Source organism: Odocoileus virginianus, chromosome 21, assembly GCF_023699985.2.
Source record: "Odocoileus virginianus isolate 20LAN1187 ecotype Illinois chromosome 21, Ovbor_1.2, whole genome shotgun sequence".
Classification (NCBI taxonomy): Eukaryota; Metazoa; Chordata; class Mammalia; order Artiodactyla; family Cervidae; genus Odocoileus; species Odocoileus virginianus.
This window is the reverse complement of record NC_069694.1, coordinates 44,673,824-44,690,383: the sequence shown is the minus strand read 5'-3', so window position 1 is coordinate 44,690,383 and position 16,560 is coordinate 44,673,824. Positions and strand designations below refer to the sequence as shown.

General features: G+C 38.7%; 1 protein-coding gene across 1 annotated transcript in view; it reads left to right on the top strand.

Moving 5' to 3' along the window:
• Window positions 1-16,560, top strand: part of TET2 (tet methylcytosine dioxygenase 2) — a 131,849-nt gene that overhangs the window by 75,843 nt on the left and 39,446 nt on the right. The window contains exon 3 of the mRNA XM_020901220.2: window positions 12,555-16,003. Within this exon, the coding sequence (XP_020756879.2) occupies window positions 12,601-16,003 (3,403 nt within the window). The 5' untranslated portion in view covers window positions 12,555-12,600. The remainder of the gene's footprint in view (window positions 1-12,554; window positions 16,004-16,560) is intronic.

Sequence of the window (16,560 nt, the reverse complement as noted above, 5' to 3'; positions counted from 1 at the left end):
CGTCCTAGTAAAAATGAGCCACTCACAATTATCTGTTCTAATGATGAAAATGGACTGAAGCTGAAAAATCTAACTTTTCTAATTTATGAGAAACAAATGATGCTTGTGACAAATGGCATTTGTAATTATGTTTGGTGATCTTTTCCCTCAACACATATTAATTTGGTGAGAGTTAGAGACCAGGAATAAGTCCAAATTCAAGAAACAATCCCAGGATTAACACATATGGGGATAACTGAAAACTGACAAAAGAGCATGCCCATCTCATCAGTTGGGAAACCAGTTGACCCGAGTTGTAAACTGGAAGCAGATCTATTTCTAAACTGCCAGGTGGCTGCACGTTTTACATGCAGACTTCTATTTACAGGCCTCTTCTCTAATCTTCACTGACATTTCTCCTGTCTCCTCCCTCAAATCGTTGCGTCTATACCGTTATTTTTAAGATAAGAAACACATTTTAAAACTTGCAACATTGGGACTATATAGTTTCTACTGAGGATTATGAAAAATTGGACAAGTCCTCTCTATCAGCATGGGTGACACAGCACAGGAGCAAAGCAAAGTGCTGGTTGCGTGCATAGCTACTTGTATAATTAATACACTTCTGGAAATGCAGACACTTTCTCTGAGATGCATACACTTTTGTGTGTTTGCTGGGTTTTTTCCCCCAAATCATGGGACGTATATCTTAAGAGATTTCTTAATATTAAAATTTAAAGTTCTTATTAGATGAGACATTGAAAAGTCATTTTTGAAGTAAAAATATTCATTCACTTTATATTCTCCATATTTAATGCATATATAAGGCATTATGTTCCATGTAGTTTGGAGACAAAGTTTGCTATTTAAAGTTGGTTTTGCATAGATTGACTATTTTTCTTGAAAATTTTTGCTTTAATATTAATGAAAACTAACTTTTAATTTTTTAAGTTATGCCCTATAAAAAACACTTTGCTTACTTCCAGAATGGGACTTAGCAATACTGATATTATATAGTAAGAAAGTAAGTCAAACTGAGTGGAGAGAATTTGATAGATGCAGAAAATAGGGATGGAAATCTGTCAGAATTTTAGAGCATTACCCACGGGGACCTTCAGTAGACAAAACCAAGGCCTGTTGTCCTGCATGCATCTTGAAATAAATATGTCAACTCAAGTTATCTCCCACTTTGGTGGGAAGAATCTAAAATAGTTTTGGAGAATAGTGCCATCTTCACAGGAAGGGTAGTGAAACATATCATCTTTATTCAATGTTTTCCATGTTAGGAACTAAATAATTCCTAACACCTGAATTACAGTAGGGACGGAGCCTGTCAAGGAGGCAATAGGGATATACAGTAATCTAAGGCTGATGCTGAGACACAGGTACTTGAAAGTAACTAGTCTTAAGAATTTACTCCCTGCAATGTGCCTGTGTCAATAAACAGGACTCATATGATGATGGCAGAGTATTTTATATACTTTCAATATTAGAACATGAAGTCAATTTTTTTATAGAAAAAAATTATTGTCTTATCATATGGTAGCTATACATATCTATAAATTGACTTTTTTTGGTCTCCTTGGAAAAAGCTGACATGAGATTTAAATGACTTTTTTTTTCTTCTTTTCTTTTGGAGCAGTTAAAGCCACACCACCAACAAAATCAATAAACCAAAAAGTAAAAGCAAAAACAGAAAGCCCTTTTCACAAATTTTGAGCATCATCTACAGCTTTATGTGGTGAGAGATGCAGCTACCGTTCTCGAATGATTCAAAGAGAGTCAAATGGTGTTGAGCTAAATTACAACCCTAAATGCGTATTGGTGAAATGAGATGCTGATCCATTTGCACACTAATGTGCTATTTTTAAGTCATGCATCATAGCATCTTCAAAGAGGCCTGTCATAATTATGATGGATTAGACTGCAGAGTCAGTCCTAGATGGAGTAATTGTTTCACAGATGCTGCCAATGTGACTTGAATTCATAATAAATTATTGTCAGAGAGGTGGGAGAAGGAGCAAAATCAAATACCAAAGGAAAGCTGCTGTGACTGTTTTGGTCTTAGGAAACCAAAAATGTTAGCTACTAGTCAAAAGGCTAGTATTTTCAACTGAGATAAAGGGGCTTCATTAATGTGTACCTCTAACACTGAGGAGGAAGGTTGACACTTGGAATTTTTACTTAAAGTTCTCAGTCTCTATCTCAGTATCTTTCTCTTCCTCTCCCTTATAGCTTACAAAAAATTATCCTGGAGCAGTTGCTGAAATCATGAAGTGGCCATAACATATTCTTGTACATTTCTATTATCTGGTTGTAACTTGACCTTTAGGTTTCAAAAAAATCGGCTGTATTTATAATAGACAAAAGTGTTTTTGATTCTTTAGAAGACCATACTTCATGAGGAACATTAGACTGTTACAATGGAGAAACATAAATAACATGACTAGTAAAATCTAAATTATGACATTTTAAGCTATGATATAATTAACACCCATCATTTAGGTAATTTCTAAAACTGCTTCTTTAGGCTTTGCAAAAATTGCCAAAGCTGGTAGTGTGTGTACACAGTTTAAGCAATGAGTTACTTATTACATTTGTGCATGCTCAGTCGTGTCTGACTCTTTGCGACCCCAGGGACTGTAGCCTGCCAGGCTCCTCTGTCCATGGAATTCTCCAGGCACGAAGACTGGAGTGGGTTGCCATGTCCTCCTCCAGGGGATCTTCCTGACCCAGGGGTCAACCCGTGTCTCATGCGTCTCCTGCATTGTAAGGGGGATTCTTTACCACTGAGCCACCTGGGAAACTCATTATTACATTTTGATTAGCAAAGATAACTGTTAGAGCACTTAAAGTAGATAAATATATGCCATGGCTTTTCCGAAGTTAAAGATTCAATAGCCAGAAAAGTTTCCATAAGTTATTTATTGAATATTGGTTTTTTTTTTTAAGGCACTGAGTTTTTTTTATGTAGTCCCCTCTGTATCTGATAACTACTGATGTATATTCTACTTAGAACACTAGTTCTTCCGCCTCAGTGATTTTGATAGATCTGTTTGATGAACATTCATTGTCCTTTTTCTTTTTTTTTACTATTTTTATTTTTTTTTTAATTTTTTTTTCCATTTATTTTTATTAGTTGGAGGCTAATTACTTTGCATCATTGCAGTGGTTTTTGTCATACATTGAAATGAATTAGCCATGGATTTACATGTATTCCCCATCCCGGTCCCCCCTCCCACCTCCCTCTCCACCCCATCCCTCTGGGTCTTCCCAGTGCACCAGGCCTGAGCACTTGTCTCATGCACCCAACCTGGGCTGGTGATCTGTTTCACCCTAGATAATATACATGTTTCGATGCTGTTCTCTTGAAACATTCCCACCCTCGCCTTCTCCCAGAGTCCACAAGTCTGTTCTATACAGCCCATTATACAGAGCGAAGTAAGCCAGAAAGAGAAAGACCATTACAGTATGCTAACACATACATATGGAATTTAGAAAGATGGTAACGATAACCCTATATGCAAAACAGAAGAAGAGGCTCAGATGCATTGTCATCCTTTTAAAATTAACTTTGACTTAGTGGCACATGTATTTCTCTTACGGCAAGAGGGAATGGAGTTAAATTTCATGAGAGAACTTGGGATTGACAGCATGCAGACCTGGACAGTTGAAGTGTTTTCCCCCTCTCCTGTACTCCTGTGGCAACTGAATACTCATATTGTGTTACCAAAAGCGCAGTCCAGGGCAGAGCAGAACCTATGCCTCTATGGCGCTGCCAGTTTAGCTTCTGTGGGAGCAATTATTTTGCTGCCTAACTTAAGCAAACTGCTCAGTTTTTGCATCTGTAAAATAACAGAGTGGAACTAGATTTTTTTCTTATGCTCTGAGATGTTTTATACATTGTCATGACCATCATCATCACATTTATCACTCATTTTGAATAATTAAAAATTTCTTAGCCTTCCAAAAGTTTAACATACAGTTCAGTAAGTCTATAGGCCAGAGTGCCTTGTCCACTGCTATTCTGGAAATAAGGAAGACTACTGCAAATAAAATGGCACGTATTTGTTCTCAGGGAATTTTATTCTGTTTCCAAAAAAGAAGAAAAGAAACAAATATGATTTGTTAATATTTCAGTAGCTTTAACAGTAGTGTGCCTAGAACTACCTCTTAACAGGTTGCAAGAGCAGGTTGTGGAATTTTCAGGAATTTTGTGAGTTGGCGGTTGATAGCTTGAAATTAGCCATCATCTGTCAGAACATCTCTTAAGGAATATGTTAAAAGCTCACTATTTATTTTAAAATTGTGACTAAATGCTATAACATTAAGTGTTGACACCATGAAAAAAAAAATTACTGGGTAAGCTTAGCCAGTCATCCTTTCTAGGTCTGCCAAAGTCTCTTCTGCCTATATTCCTGCCTACAAACTTCCTAACAGTTTTAAGAAAAAATTAGTGCCTTAGTTTTGATTGGCCATTGTCCCTGTAGATAAATCATTGTCCTTATTGTAGAAATTGAATCTTATTCTAAAACAAAAATTCTATCTTCTGATTTTTATAGATATACTTTTATTTGGCATTAACTACTTGACAAGTGTATTTGGTATAAATTATCATATACAAACCTCCAAGAGCTGGTATTAGTTTAAAAACATTTTAATATTGCTTCACAATGGAATAGCATCCTGATTAGTACTATACATCATATTAATTATGTGCTCTCTAGTGTAGGAAAAATGAAGGATATTCCATTTCAATCTCAATTATGAGGATTCAAAAATGTTTCTGCGATCAGTCATGTAGAAGAACAGATATGAATGAATAAAAACTCTATTTCTTTTTTTAGTCTCTGTGAGGCAAAAGGAATGCCACACAAAAATATCTCTCTAATAAAAAATTTACATTCATTCAAAAAAAAAAACCCCACTTATTTTAACTATGAAAAACGTTTCCCTTTTCCCCTTGAATTTGTAAAAATATTAACTCTATTTTCACAGCTTAGCAGATAAAAATTATCTTGGAAGATTTTTTGTCATATATACAAATTATTGACTTCTGTAAGCTTGAAAAGACTTTTAATATTTATATACACTGTAAAAATTACAGCAGGAAAGCTTTTTCAGTATTATACAATGATCAAAATGAACAGGTCTCATTTCTTTCTTCTTTCATTACAAGATAAATAATGTTCCAATGTCAGTATGAAAGCACTTGGTGATTTTAAGAGCGCTGTTGCAAGTGGGCTCCTGGATTGTGTAATATTCTGGGGTACATATGCAAAAAGTGTGGTCTGGGACAAACTGAAGTCAAAGAAAATATTTCTCTTTTCTCCCTCTAAAATGGCACTTTTTTGGTTTAAATTGTCTGAATTAGATTCATAGACCAGTAACAAATAATTCTCACATAAGTTATCCCCATCCAAAAATGAAAAGATAAAATATAATTTTCCTGTCCTCCCTGAAAGAATTAACCATGTAGCTTTCTACATCTGATGGCTGTACTCAGTAAAGGAACTGCTGTCATGGGCAGAATAGTTCTGATACTGGGATTAAAGTAGTGTTAAAACTGGCTAATGTGTGTAAAACTCCATATTGAAATAAATTTCGAGTCACCTTCATTTCTTCTTAGAAGCTATTATTATGCTCATAAAAGATTTGCAGACTCCATCCATTGTAATTCTCTTCTTGACACTTTAAAGAATGTCCAAATTATGTGGTATGGATTATGATAATGTATTACTTTATATATAAATATCTTTTTTTTTTTTGGTCACACCACAAGACTTGTGGGATGTTTATTTCCCAACCAGGGATTGAATCCACGTCTTCTGCATTACAGAGAAGCCCCCACTTAATATATAAATATTTCTTATCTAAAAAAGTAACTAGGACAATATATATTCAGGGCCTGCAAATTTCATATAATATATAACAATATCTTCCCTGATGGCTCAGATGGTAAAAGCGTCTGCCTACAATGCGGGAGACCTGGGTTCGATCCCTGGGTCGGGAAGATCCCCTGGAGAAGGAAATGGTAACCCACTCCAGTACTCTTGCCTGGAAAATCCCATGGACGGAGAAGCCTAGTAGGCTACAAACCATGGGGTCACAAAGAGTCGGACATGACTGAGCGACTTCACCTTCAATGTACATGTGTATGTGTGTGCATATATATATGTTTGGTGTATGTGTAAATCGATTTTACAGTTGCCAAAATAGCATTTTTTGCTATGGTGTTTGGAAAATAATTGACCTAATCCTATAAAGAATTATCTAGCTTATATCTGTGCTTTTTACTTAATTTCTTTTAACTGAAGTATAGTTATTTTACAATGTTTTGTTAGTATCAAGCATACAGCAAAGTGATTCAGTCATGCACACACACATGCTGGCACACACACACATGTTATTTTTTGGATACTTTTCCACTATAGGTTATTATAGTATAATGAGTATAGTTCCTTGTACTATACTTTAGGTCCTTGTTGTTTACCTATTTTATATATAGTAGTATACATATCCAAATCTCCTAATTTATCTCCCCCACCCTATCCTTCCACTGCTTCCGCTTACTATTCCCTTTGATAACCATAAGTTTATTTTCTATGTCTGTGAACCTGTGTTTGTTTTTGTGAACAAGTTCATTTGTATCAGTTTTTAGATTTCACAAGTAAGTAATATTAATATGATATTTGTCTCTGTCTAACTTACTTCACTTAGTATGATAATCTCTAGGTCCATCCATGTTGCTGCAGATGGTGTTATTTCATTCTTTTTAATGGCTGAATTATAATTCCATTATACCATATCCAATATATACACATCCGCTTTATTGTATTTCTTTTTGGCTGTGCTGGGTCTTCATTGCTACACGTGGGCTTTTCTCACGTTGCGGTGAGTAGGGGCCGCTCCTCGTTGCAGGGCGTGGGTTTCTCGTTGTGGTAGCTTCCCCTCTTGCGGAGCACCAGCTCTCAGATGGGCTCGATACTTGTGTCTCCCAGGCTCTAGAGCATAAGCTAGATGGTTGTGGCGCATGGGCTTAGCTTCTCTGCGGCATGTGGCATCTTTCTGGCCCAGGGATCAAGCCCATGTTTCCTGCGCTGGCAGACAGATTCTTTACCACCGGGCCACCAGGGAAGCTCCCACCATATCTTCTTTATCCATCTATCTGTTGATGGACATTTAGGTTGCTTCCACATCTTGCCTATTGTAAATATTGCTGCTGTGAACACTGGTGTGCATATACATTTTCAGATTAAGAGTTTTCTCTAATGTATGCCCAGGTGTGGGCTTGCTGGATCATACGGTAGCTCTATTTTTAGCTTTTTAAGGAAACTCCATAGCAGCTGCACCAGTTTTAGTCCCACCAACAGTGTCTGAGAGTTCCCTATTCTCCATACCCTCTCTAGCATTTGTTATTAGGAGGACTTTCTGATGATGGCCATTCTGACTGGTGTGAGGTGATAATTCATTCATTGTAGTTTTAATTCTTGTTTCTCTAATAATTAAGAATGTTGAGATCTTTTCATGTGCCTGTTGGCCATCTGTATGTCTTTGGAGAAATATCTATTTAGGTCTTCTGCCCATTTTTTGATTAGACTGCCTTTTTTAAAAAATATATATATTAAGGTGTATGAGCTGTGTGTACATTTTGAAAATTACGCCCTTATTGGTAGCATTATCTGCAAATTTTTTTTCCCATTATTCTCAGGCTGTGGGCTGAGGAAGTCTTTAGGCAGCCTTTCTGCTGATGGGTGGGGCTGCGTTCCCATCCAGTTTGTTATTTGACCTGAGGCACCCCGCCTCTGGAGCCTAAGACTATTGAGTGGGGCCAGGTCTTGGTGCCAAAACGTCAGCCTCCTGGAAAGCTCACACAGATGAATGTTCCCCAATATATCCACCACCATTCACCAGGAGGTCCTGCAAGACCAGCAGGTAGGTCTGGCCCAGGCTTCTATCAAATTGCTGCTTTTGCCCTGGGTCCTGGTGCACATGAGATTTTGTGTGTGCTCTTTTTTTTTTTTTTTCCATTTATTTTTATTAGTTGGAGGCTAATTACTTTACAGCATTACAGTAGTTTTTGTCATACATTGAAATGAATTAGCCATGGATTTACATGTATTCCCCATCCCGGTCCCCCCTCCCACCTCCCTCTCCACCCGATCCCTCTGGGTCTTCCCAGTGCACCAGGCCCGAGCACTTGTCTCATGCACCCAACCTGGGCTGGTGATCTGTTTGACCCTAGATAATATACATGTTTCAATGCTGTTCTCTTGAAACATCCCACCCTCGCCTTCTCCCAGAGTCCACAAGTCTGTTCTATACATCTGAGTCTCTTTTTCTGTTTTGCATATAGGGTTATCGTTACCATCTTTCTAAAGTCCATATATATGTGTTAGTATACTGTTAATGGTCTTTATCTTTCTGGCTTACTTCGCTCTGTATAATGGGCTCCAGTTTCATCCATCTCATTAGAACTGATTCAAATGAATTCTTTTTAATGGCTGAGTAATATTCCATGGTGAGATTTTGTGTGTGCTCTTTAAGAGCCTCCGTTTCCCCCAATCCTGGGGAGCTCCTGCAGTCCACCCCCACTGGCCTTCAGAGCCAAATGCTCTGGAGGGCTCCTCTTCCCAGTGCTGGATGGGACTCTCATTTCTGTGGGAGAACCTCTGTGATGTAATTATCTCCAGTTTGTGGGTCATTCACTTGAGGGGTATGGGATTTGATTATCTTGGGAGTTCACCACTAGTCTGGTTGTGGTTCTGTCTTTAACTGTAGAAGGTGTTTTCTGGTAGGTTTCAGCCTTTTTCAAGGATGGTTCTGTAGATTGTTGTGATTTTGGTGTGCTCGTTAAGGTCCTTCCAATTTGCCATCTTGGCTGCTCTCATACGCCTCTTAATTTTTGAAAAATGGTAATGCCCTCATTTTGGAGAAACCTCCTCTATCAAAGACAACAAATCAATATTAATGATTCTGAAAGCTAAAGGTTATTTTTATTAAAGATTATCAGTGATTACAAGTATCAGTTTAGCTCAGATACCCAAAAGAAATGCAACCTAAGCCACATTTGAAATTTTAAAATTTTCCAGTACTCACAGTAAAACGAGTAAAAAGAAACAAATGAAATTCAATGTGATCTGTTTTTACTTATTATATCCAATATAGCATTGTTTCAGCAAGTAATAAGAATTGACTTATTTTATATTTTTTTGGTCCACACTAAGTTCTTTGAAATACAGAACTACAACTTGGACTAAACAGGTTTCAAAGGCCCAATGGCTGTTTGTGACTAGTGATGATACACATCTAGGCCATCTCTCAATATTTGAAAGGAAGTAGGTCCAGCAGAAATTAAGATATCACTTTGTTCTGTTGTTTTTCTTTGTCCATTATGAATTGCGACCTTTTGATTTAAGTTTTATTTACTTATATGCAAGCCTAAATGTTATAAAATGACACAGTTAAAAGCAATCTCCCTCTCAGTGCTGTTTTCCTGCCTCTCCGTTCCTTTTCCTGGAAGCAAAGTATTTAAACCAGAGCTCATTTTATTTTTATTCTTGTAAATGTGCAGGTTGTGGCATTCTTATATGTACTGTCCTGCAGCTTTATTTATTTCATTTAATTACTTGGAAATACTTTTATCTGAAAATGTAGGTTGTTTCCAAACTTTTGCTAGTGCAAAACATTGTGCATACATCATTTAACATATATATATGAGCATATTTGTTAGAAAAGTTTTTAAAACTGAAGAATCAAAGGAAGTTTTTATGAAATTCTGTAGCTATTGCTAAATCCCCTCTATGTTATTTGTATTAGTTTTGACTCACTTTTTCTATTTTGCTCTATCAATTTGTATGAGTCTTACATATTAAGAAAAGTACTATGTAACTTTTAACTTTGCTTAGGGGTTTATGTTTGCATGCATACATTTTACTGAACTTCCTCATTTTTCATGGCTTTAGATTTTGTGTCACAAAGAACTTGTCCAGTCATTAGATTATGCTTTTAAGTTTTGTAAGACTGTTTTTAAATTTTTTAGTGATTTGTTTTCCATATTCAGATGTTAAATCTATCTAGAATGTATTTTGGTATGAGATATAAGGAATTAATCCGACTTCATCATTTTTTCAGAACACTATCCCATCGATCTAGTATTACCTCATACCCTATTTCTGTGCGTGTTTGAATCTATTTCTTTATATTCTATTCCATTGGTCATATAAACACCCTATTATCTATTGATGTGCAAGTACACGCTGTTTTAAGTAGAGCTTTTGTTGCTTTTTAATATCTTTCAATTTGGCTACCGCCCTGCTCAGACCGCATTACAATTCTCTTTCACATTATTCCTGGATACCCAATTTGTTTATTTTCCACATAAACTTTACAGTCTGGCTTCTTAATTCCTCAAAACATTCTGCTAGTATTTTTATGAAACTATATTAAATGAATTGGTTGATTTGACCACTCTGTAAGAAGATATACTACCTTTCTACTTGTTTTGTGTTTGTATTTATAGATCCCTCAGTCTTGTTTTAACATTTTATTCAGATAGGCCTTTCACATGTCTTTTTAAGTGTATTCTTAGTGTTTAAAAAAAGTTTACAGTTTTTTATTTCACCAAAGCTTCTGACTAGTTGTTGCTGTTAGGTACCAAGGTGGCTGATTTTTTTCTCTAGCTACTTTACTGTCCTTTGTGACAGTTTTTCAGTTGATTCTCTTGGTTGGCCAGTGTACAATCTTATTCTCTGCAAATGGTAACTTTAGTGTTGCTTTCTAATATTTATTTCTTCCTCTGTTTCATTTGTCCTGGTTAGTAAGCAGTAGCTATTTTAATAGGCCTTTTTTATAGCCCAAAGGGAAAATAGTCTTGATTTCTTTTTCTGCTTACATCCTTAAAATAAATTTAATGAGAAAAACTGTGGGAAAATAAAGCATGACTGCATAATAAATGGGACAGCATTCACTTTATATAATGGATTATTTTTTATTTTTAGTGCCCATTTCATCCTGCTTTCCCTATTATTTGGACTTCAAAATATCCATCAATATTGGTCTCAAAAATGTTTGAATGAATGACTGAATAAAGAAATGAACTCAAGATGAATAAATTTATATCAGTCTAAGTGAAACTGATTAGATGTTTACTCTATAGTAAGCACAAAAATAAACAGAGTAGGATATTTTTAAAGAATTCACAGCCCAGTAAAAGAGACCAAGCAAGATACAATTGCATGTGATGTGTTCAGCAGTAGACTATATATAAGGTAAAGAAGGAGAATAGAAATGGGAGTGACTAATTCTTCTGGAAAATCAGAAGGGAATCCCTAGAAGGTGATCTGAGAGAGTTTTAGCTGGATACAGAAGTCACTGGGCATGATACGGGGACTAGGAAGGCATTCTAGGAGATAAAACAACATTGTGGAGATCTGAAACAGCTTACAGTGTGTGGGTATTTATAAGCTGTTGTTATGGGGGGAGTATAATCTATGGGAGCAAGTAGGACAGAAAAATAGAAACTTGCATATGAAAAACCATGTCTATTAGGCAGGAATTCACAGAAGAGGGAGGCAGCCGGATCCTAGAGAGGAAAATACAGAATCACTTAGAAAGGGCATATAAATTATACATTCACCCCTATACCCCACCCCCTGGACTGTTAACACTGCAGGGACTGTGCCTTGTCTTCCAGGTGTGTTTGGGTAAAGAGTTTGAGAACTGCTAATGCAAGCAATGAGAGTTAGTTAAGTGTGTGGGCTTCCCTGGTAGCTCAGTCAGTAAATAATCTGCCTGTAATAAAGGAGACCCAGGTTTGATCCCTGGGTTGGGAAGATCTCCTGAAGAGGGAAATGGCAACCCACTCCAGCATTCTTGCCTGGGAAATCCCGTGGACAGAGGAGCCTGGTGGGCTATAGTCCATGGGTTTGCAGGACTCGGACACAACGGAGAAACCAAACCACCACCAAAGTGTGTGAAGAAGGGTATGACACCAGATTTGCATTTTAGAACTTTCCCTTTGATAGCAGTTTGAAGGATCCTTGAAGAACTGGGAAGAGGACAAGCTGGGTTCCAGAGAAAAATCTTTTAAAAAACTACTACAGTAGATAGTGAAGCAAGATAATGTAGATCTGGGCAGTAAATGGCAGTGAAGATAATTCAAGGAATACACAGGATATGGAATTGATAGAATTTAACGAGCGATTGGATACGTAAGGTGCTAGAGAAGAAAGAAAGGAGGTAGTCTTCCTCTGTTGTTCTTCACATTTTGACAAGAAAAATTATTGGGAAGGAAGTTGATAATATTTACTAATACAGTGTGAACTTCTCACATTAGCTGGTGATTTTGATCTTTGTTTTTTGTGAGCATAAATATTTGAGGGTTGCTGGGAAGACACGAATAAGCTTATCCTGAGTAGCTCTTGATTGTCACTCTGAGACATGAAAAGGAGTATCACAGTTTGCTATGTCTAGGAATACCAATATTATTAAGGCCACAGTTTTTCTGTAAGGTGTGCTGTTAGTGTTAGATATGTATTAATGTACTTTATTTTTTTTGTTTCTCTGCTCTTTAGAATTCATTCAGAGGGCAGCCTTGTGGATGGCCCCGAAGCAAGCCTGATGGAACAGGACAGAACCAATCATGTTGAGGGCAACAGACTAAGTCCATTCCTGATACCATCTCCTTCTCGCATTTGCCAGACAGAACCTCTGGCGAGAAAGCTCCAGAATGGAAGCCCATTAACCGAGAGACCTTATCTGGAAGTGAATGGAGACGCCAAGTGGCAGTCTTTCAAAAGTTATTATGGAATACCCCACATGAAAGGAAGCCAAAATAGTCGCGTGAGTCCGGATTTCATACAGGAAGGTAGAGGGTATTCCAGATGTTTGCAGAATGGCGGGATAAAACGCACAGTTAGCGAACCTTCTCTCTCTGGGCTCCATCAGAACAAGAAACTGAAACCAGACCAAAAGGCTAATGGAGAAAGAAAGAGCTTCGGGGAAAGCCAAGAAGGAAATCCAGACAAAGGCAGCAGTCAAACAAATGTCTCCAATGTGAGTGCTAAGAGGGAATCTGTGAGCTCTGCGGCCCAAGAAAATGAAGTGAAAGATTTCACCAGTTTTCCAACACACAATTGCGGTGGGTCTGAAAACCCAGAGCTTCAGATTCTGAACGAACAGGAGGGGAAGAGTGCTAACTACCACGACAAGAACATTGTATTACTTCTAAACAAGGCAGTGCTCATGCCTAACGGTGCTACAGTTTCTGCCTCTTCCATGGAAAACACACACGGTGAACTCCTGGAAAAAACACTGTCTCAATATTATCCAGACTGTGTTTCCATCGCGGTGCAGAAAACCACATCTCACATACATGCCATTAATAGTCAGGCTACTAATGAGTTGTCCTGTGAGGTCACTCACCCAGCGCATACCTCAGGGCAGATCAATTTCCTGCAGACCTCGAACTCTGAGCTGCCTCCAGAGCCAGCCGCAGCGGCGACTGAGAGCTGTGAGGCTGATGGTGCCAGTAAACCGGCTGCAACGCTAGGGGCCTGCCCCCTTCAGAAACCAGAACAGCAGAAGTCCGCTTTTGAGATATGCCCATCTCCAGCAGAAAACAGTAACATCCAAGGCACTGCAAAGCTAGGCTCTGGTGAAGAATTCTGCTTGGGTCCCAGTGGCAATTTGCAGTCTCCTGGCGGCAGCTCTGAACGGTATTTAAAGCAAAATGAAATGAATGGTGCTTGCTTCAAGCAAAGCTCAGTGTTCACTGAGGATTCCTTTTCTGCCACTACCACACCACCACCATCACAATTGCTTCTTTCTCCCCCTCCTCCTCTTCCACAGGTTCCTCAGCTTCCTTCTCAAGGAAACGGCACTCTGAATGATGGGGTTTTGGAAGAACTCCATCACTACCCCAACCAAAGTGACCCAACTCTTTTAAGGGAAGTGAAAATAGAGGGTCAGCATGAGGCACCACCACCCCAGAGTCCCACTCCCTCCGCCCATGTATCCAACCCCTCTCTGATGCTTCCAGTAAGGCCTCAGAATAATTGTGTTAACAAGAATGACAGTCAGGCTCCAGGGACAATGACAATTCCATTGGGTTCTGAGAAAACCAGACAACTTTCAGAACATCTCAAGCCTAACCCAGCAATTCTTCATAGCAGTGGAGATCCACAGGATCACTGCCAGCATTTGATGGGACACAAACAGCAAGAGGTTCTCAAGAGTCAAGACAAGGAACAAACACGTGACCTCATGCTCCCAGCACAGCCCTATCTGAAACCAGGATGGATTGAATTGAAGGTCCCTCACTATCATCAAGCAGAATCCCATCTAAAATGTAATGAGGCAACGTTGCGGTCAATTCTTCAGTATCAGTCCAACCCCTCCAATCAAATGACCTCCAAACAATACACTGGAAATTCCAAAATGCCTGGGGGGCTCCCAGGGCAGGCTTATATCCAGAAAATAATGCAGCCGAAGCAGAGGCCACCAAGGTACCAAGTTGAGATGAATCAAGGGCAGTCTCAAGGTACAGTGGACCAGCATCTCCAGTTCCAAAACCCCTCACTCCAGGTGCCCTTCTCCAAAATGGAGCCTTCACCTGACACTCACAGGCAGTCACTGTGTGCCCCGAGATGTCATTTCCAACAAAGACCAGATCCCCAAACTGAGAAACTCGTGCCCCCAACATTAAGACAGCACTTGAATCAACAGACTTCAGAGACTGAACCCTTCTCAAATTCACACCTTTTGCAGCATAAGCCTCAAAAGCAGGCAGCACAAACGCAACCACCCCAGAATTCACATCTCTCTCAAAACCAGCAACAACAGCAAAAATTACAGCTGAAGAATAAAGAACAAATGCCCCAGACCTTTCCTCAGTTCCAGGGCAACAGTGATGAGCCAAGAGAAGGAACATTCTTTAGCCAGGTTAAAGTAGAAGAATGCTTTCCTGGTGAAGAGCAATATTCAAAATCAAGTGAGTTCCAGACTCATAATCCCCAAATGGGGCTGGAGCAAGTACAGAATATGAACAGTATAAATTCTGCCTATGGGCAGATCTTGAAGTCAAATGCAAGCAAAGTACAGATTTCTGGTTCAAACCATATACAGCTGGTTCCAGACAATAAAGAACAGACTGTAAATTCTGACCTGTTTGCAGGAAACAAGACCCCAAACGTGCATCACATGCAATATTTTCCAAATAATGTGACCCCTAAGCAAGGTATTCTTCACAGGTGCTTTCAACAACAGGAACAAAAGCCTCAACAGGCTTCAGTTCTGCAGGGATATAAAAGTAGGAACCAAGACGTGTCTGGTCAACAAGCTGCACAACTCGCTCAGCAAAGGTACTTGATGCAAAACCAAGCAAATGCATTCCCTGTGCCCGATCAGACAGGAACTCATGTTCAGACCCCACCTCAGAAGGACATTCAAAAGCACGCTGCTCTGAGGTGGCACCTCTTACAGAAGCAAGAACAGCAGCAAACACAACTCCAAGCCGAGTCTTGCCATAGTCAGATGCAAAGGCCGATTAAGGTCGAGCCTGGATCCAAACCCCATGCCTGTATGCGCCCCCTGTCAGCACAGCCAGAAAATAAAATGTGGAAAAAGATACCCAAGCAAGAGATTCCACCTCCCAGCTGTGACAGTGTGCAGCCGCGGAGCATCCTTGAGACCATGGAGCAGCATGTGGAGCAATTTCAGGTCAAATCATTATTTGACCATAAGGCTCTTAATCTCAAATCACAGAAGCAAGTAAAAGTTGAAATGTCAGGGCCAGTCACGGTTTTAACTAGACAAACCACTGCTGCAGAACTTGAGACCCACACCCCAGCTTTAGAGCAGCAAGCAACGCCTTCCTCAGAAAAGACACCAACCAAAAGAACAGTTGGTTCTGTTCTCAATAATTTTTTAGAGTCACCTTCCAAATTACTAGATACTCCTATAAAAAATTTATTGGATACACCTGTCAAGACTCAGTATGATTTCCCATCATGCAGATGTGTAGGTAAGTGCCAGAAATGTTCTGAGACACATGGTGTTTATCCAGAATTAGCAAATTTGTCTTCAGATATGGGATTTTTCTTTTTTAAAAAAAAATCTTGAGTCTGGCAGCAATTTGTGAAGGCTCATAAAAACCTGAAGCTTACATTTCTTGTCTTTAAATTACAGATGCTTGTGCTGTGCAAGAGAGAACTTCATTTACACTCAATTTTTCAAAAAATAATAATAATTGTGCATGCTCATTTGTCCCTACCATCAAACCCTTTAAAATATAAAGGTATCTGTTTTAGACTAACCAATCTATTTAACTCTTTGTGTATCAACTCCTGGAGAGATACCCAAGCTGTAAAATCATCTCATTAAAATGGCAAAATAACTGCCATATGCAAATTGATGTAGGAGCTTTTAATATTTTTTTTAATTCAAGGTTGAATGTATTAGTAGTCTTTCAAGGTTAACTTCCAGTTAAGCGGGAAATGATCATCCTTCTGCCTCAGTGAGTTGGGGGAAATAATAATGCTGAAGTTCTGAATACTCATAAAGTTGCCCTTTCTCTGTGTA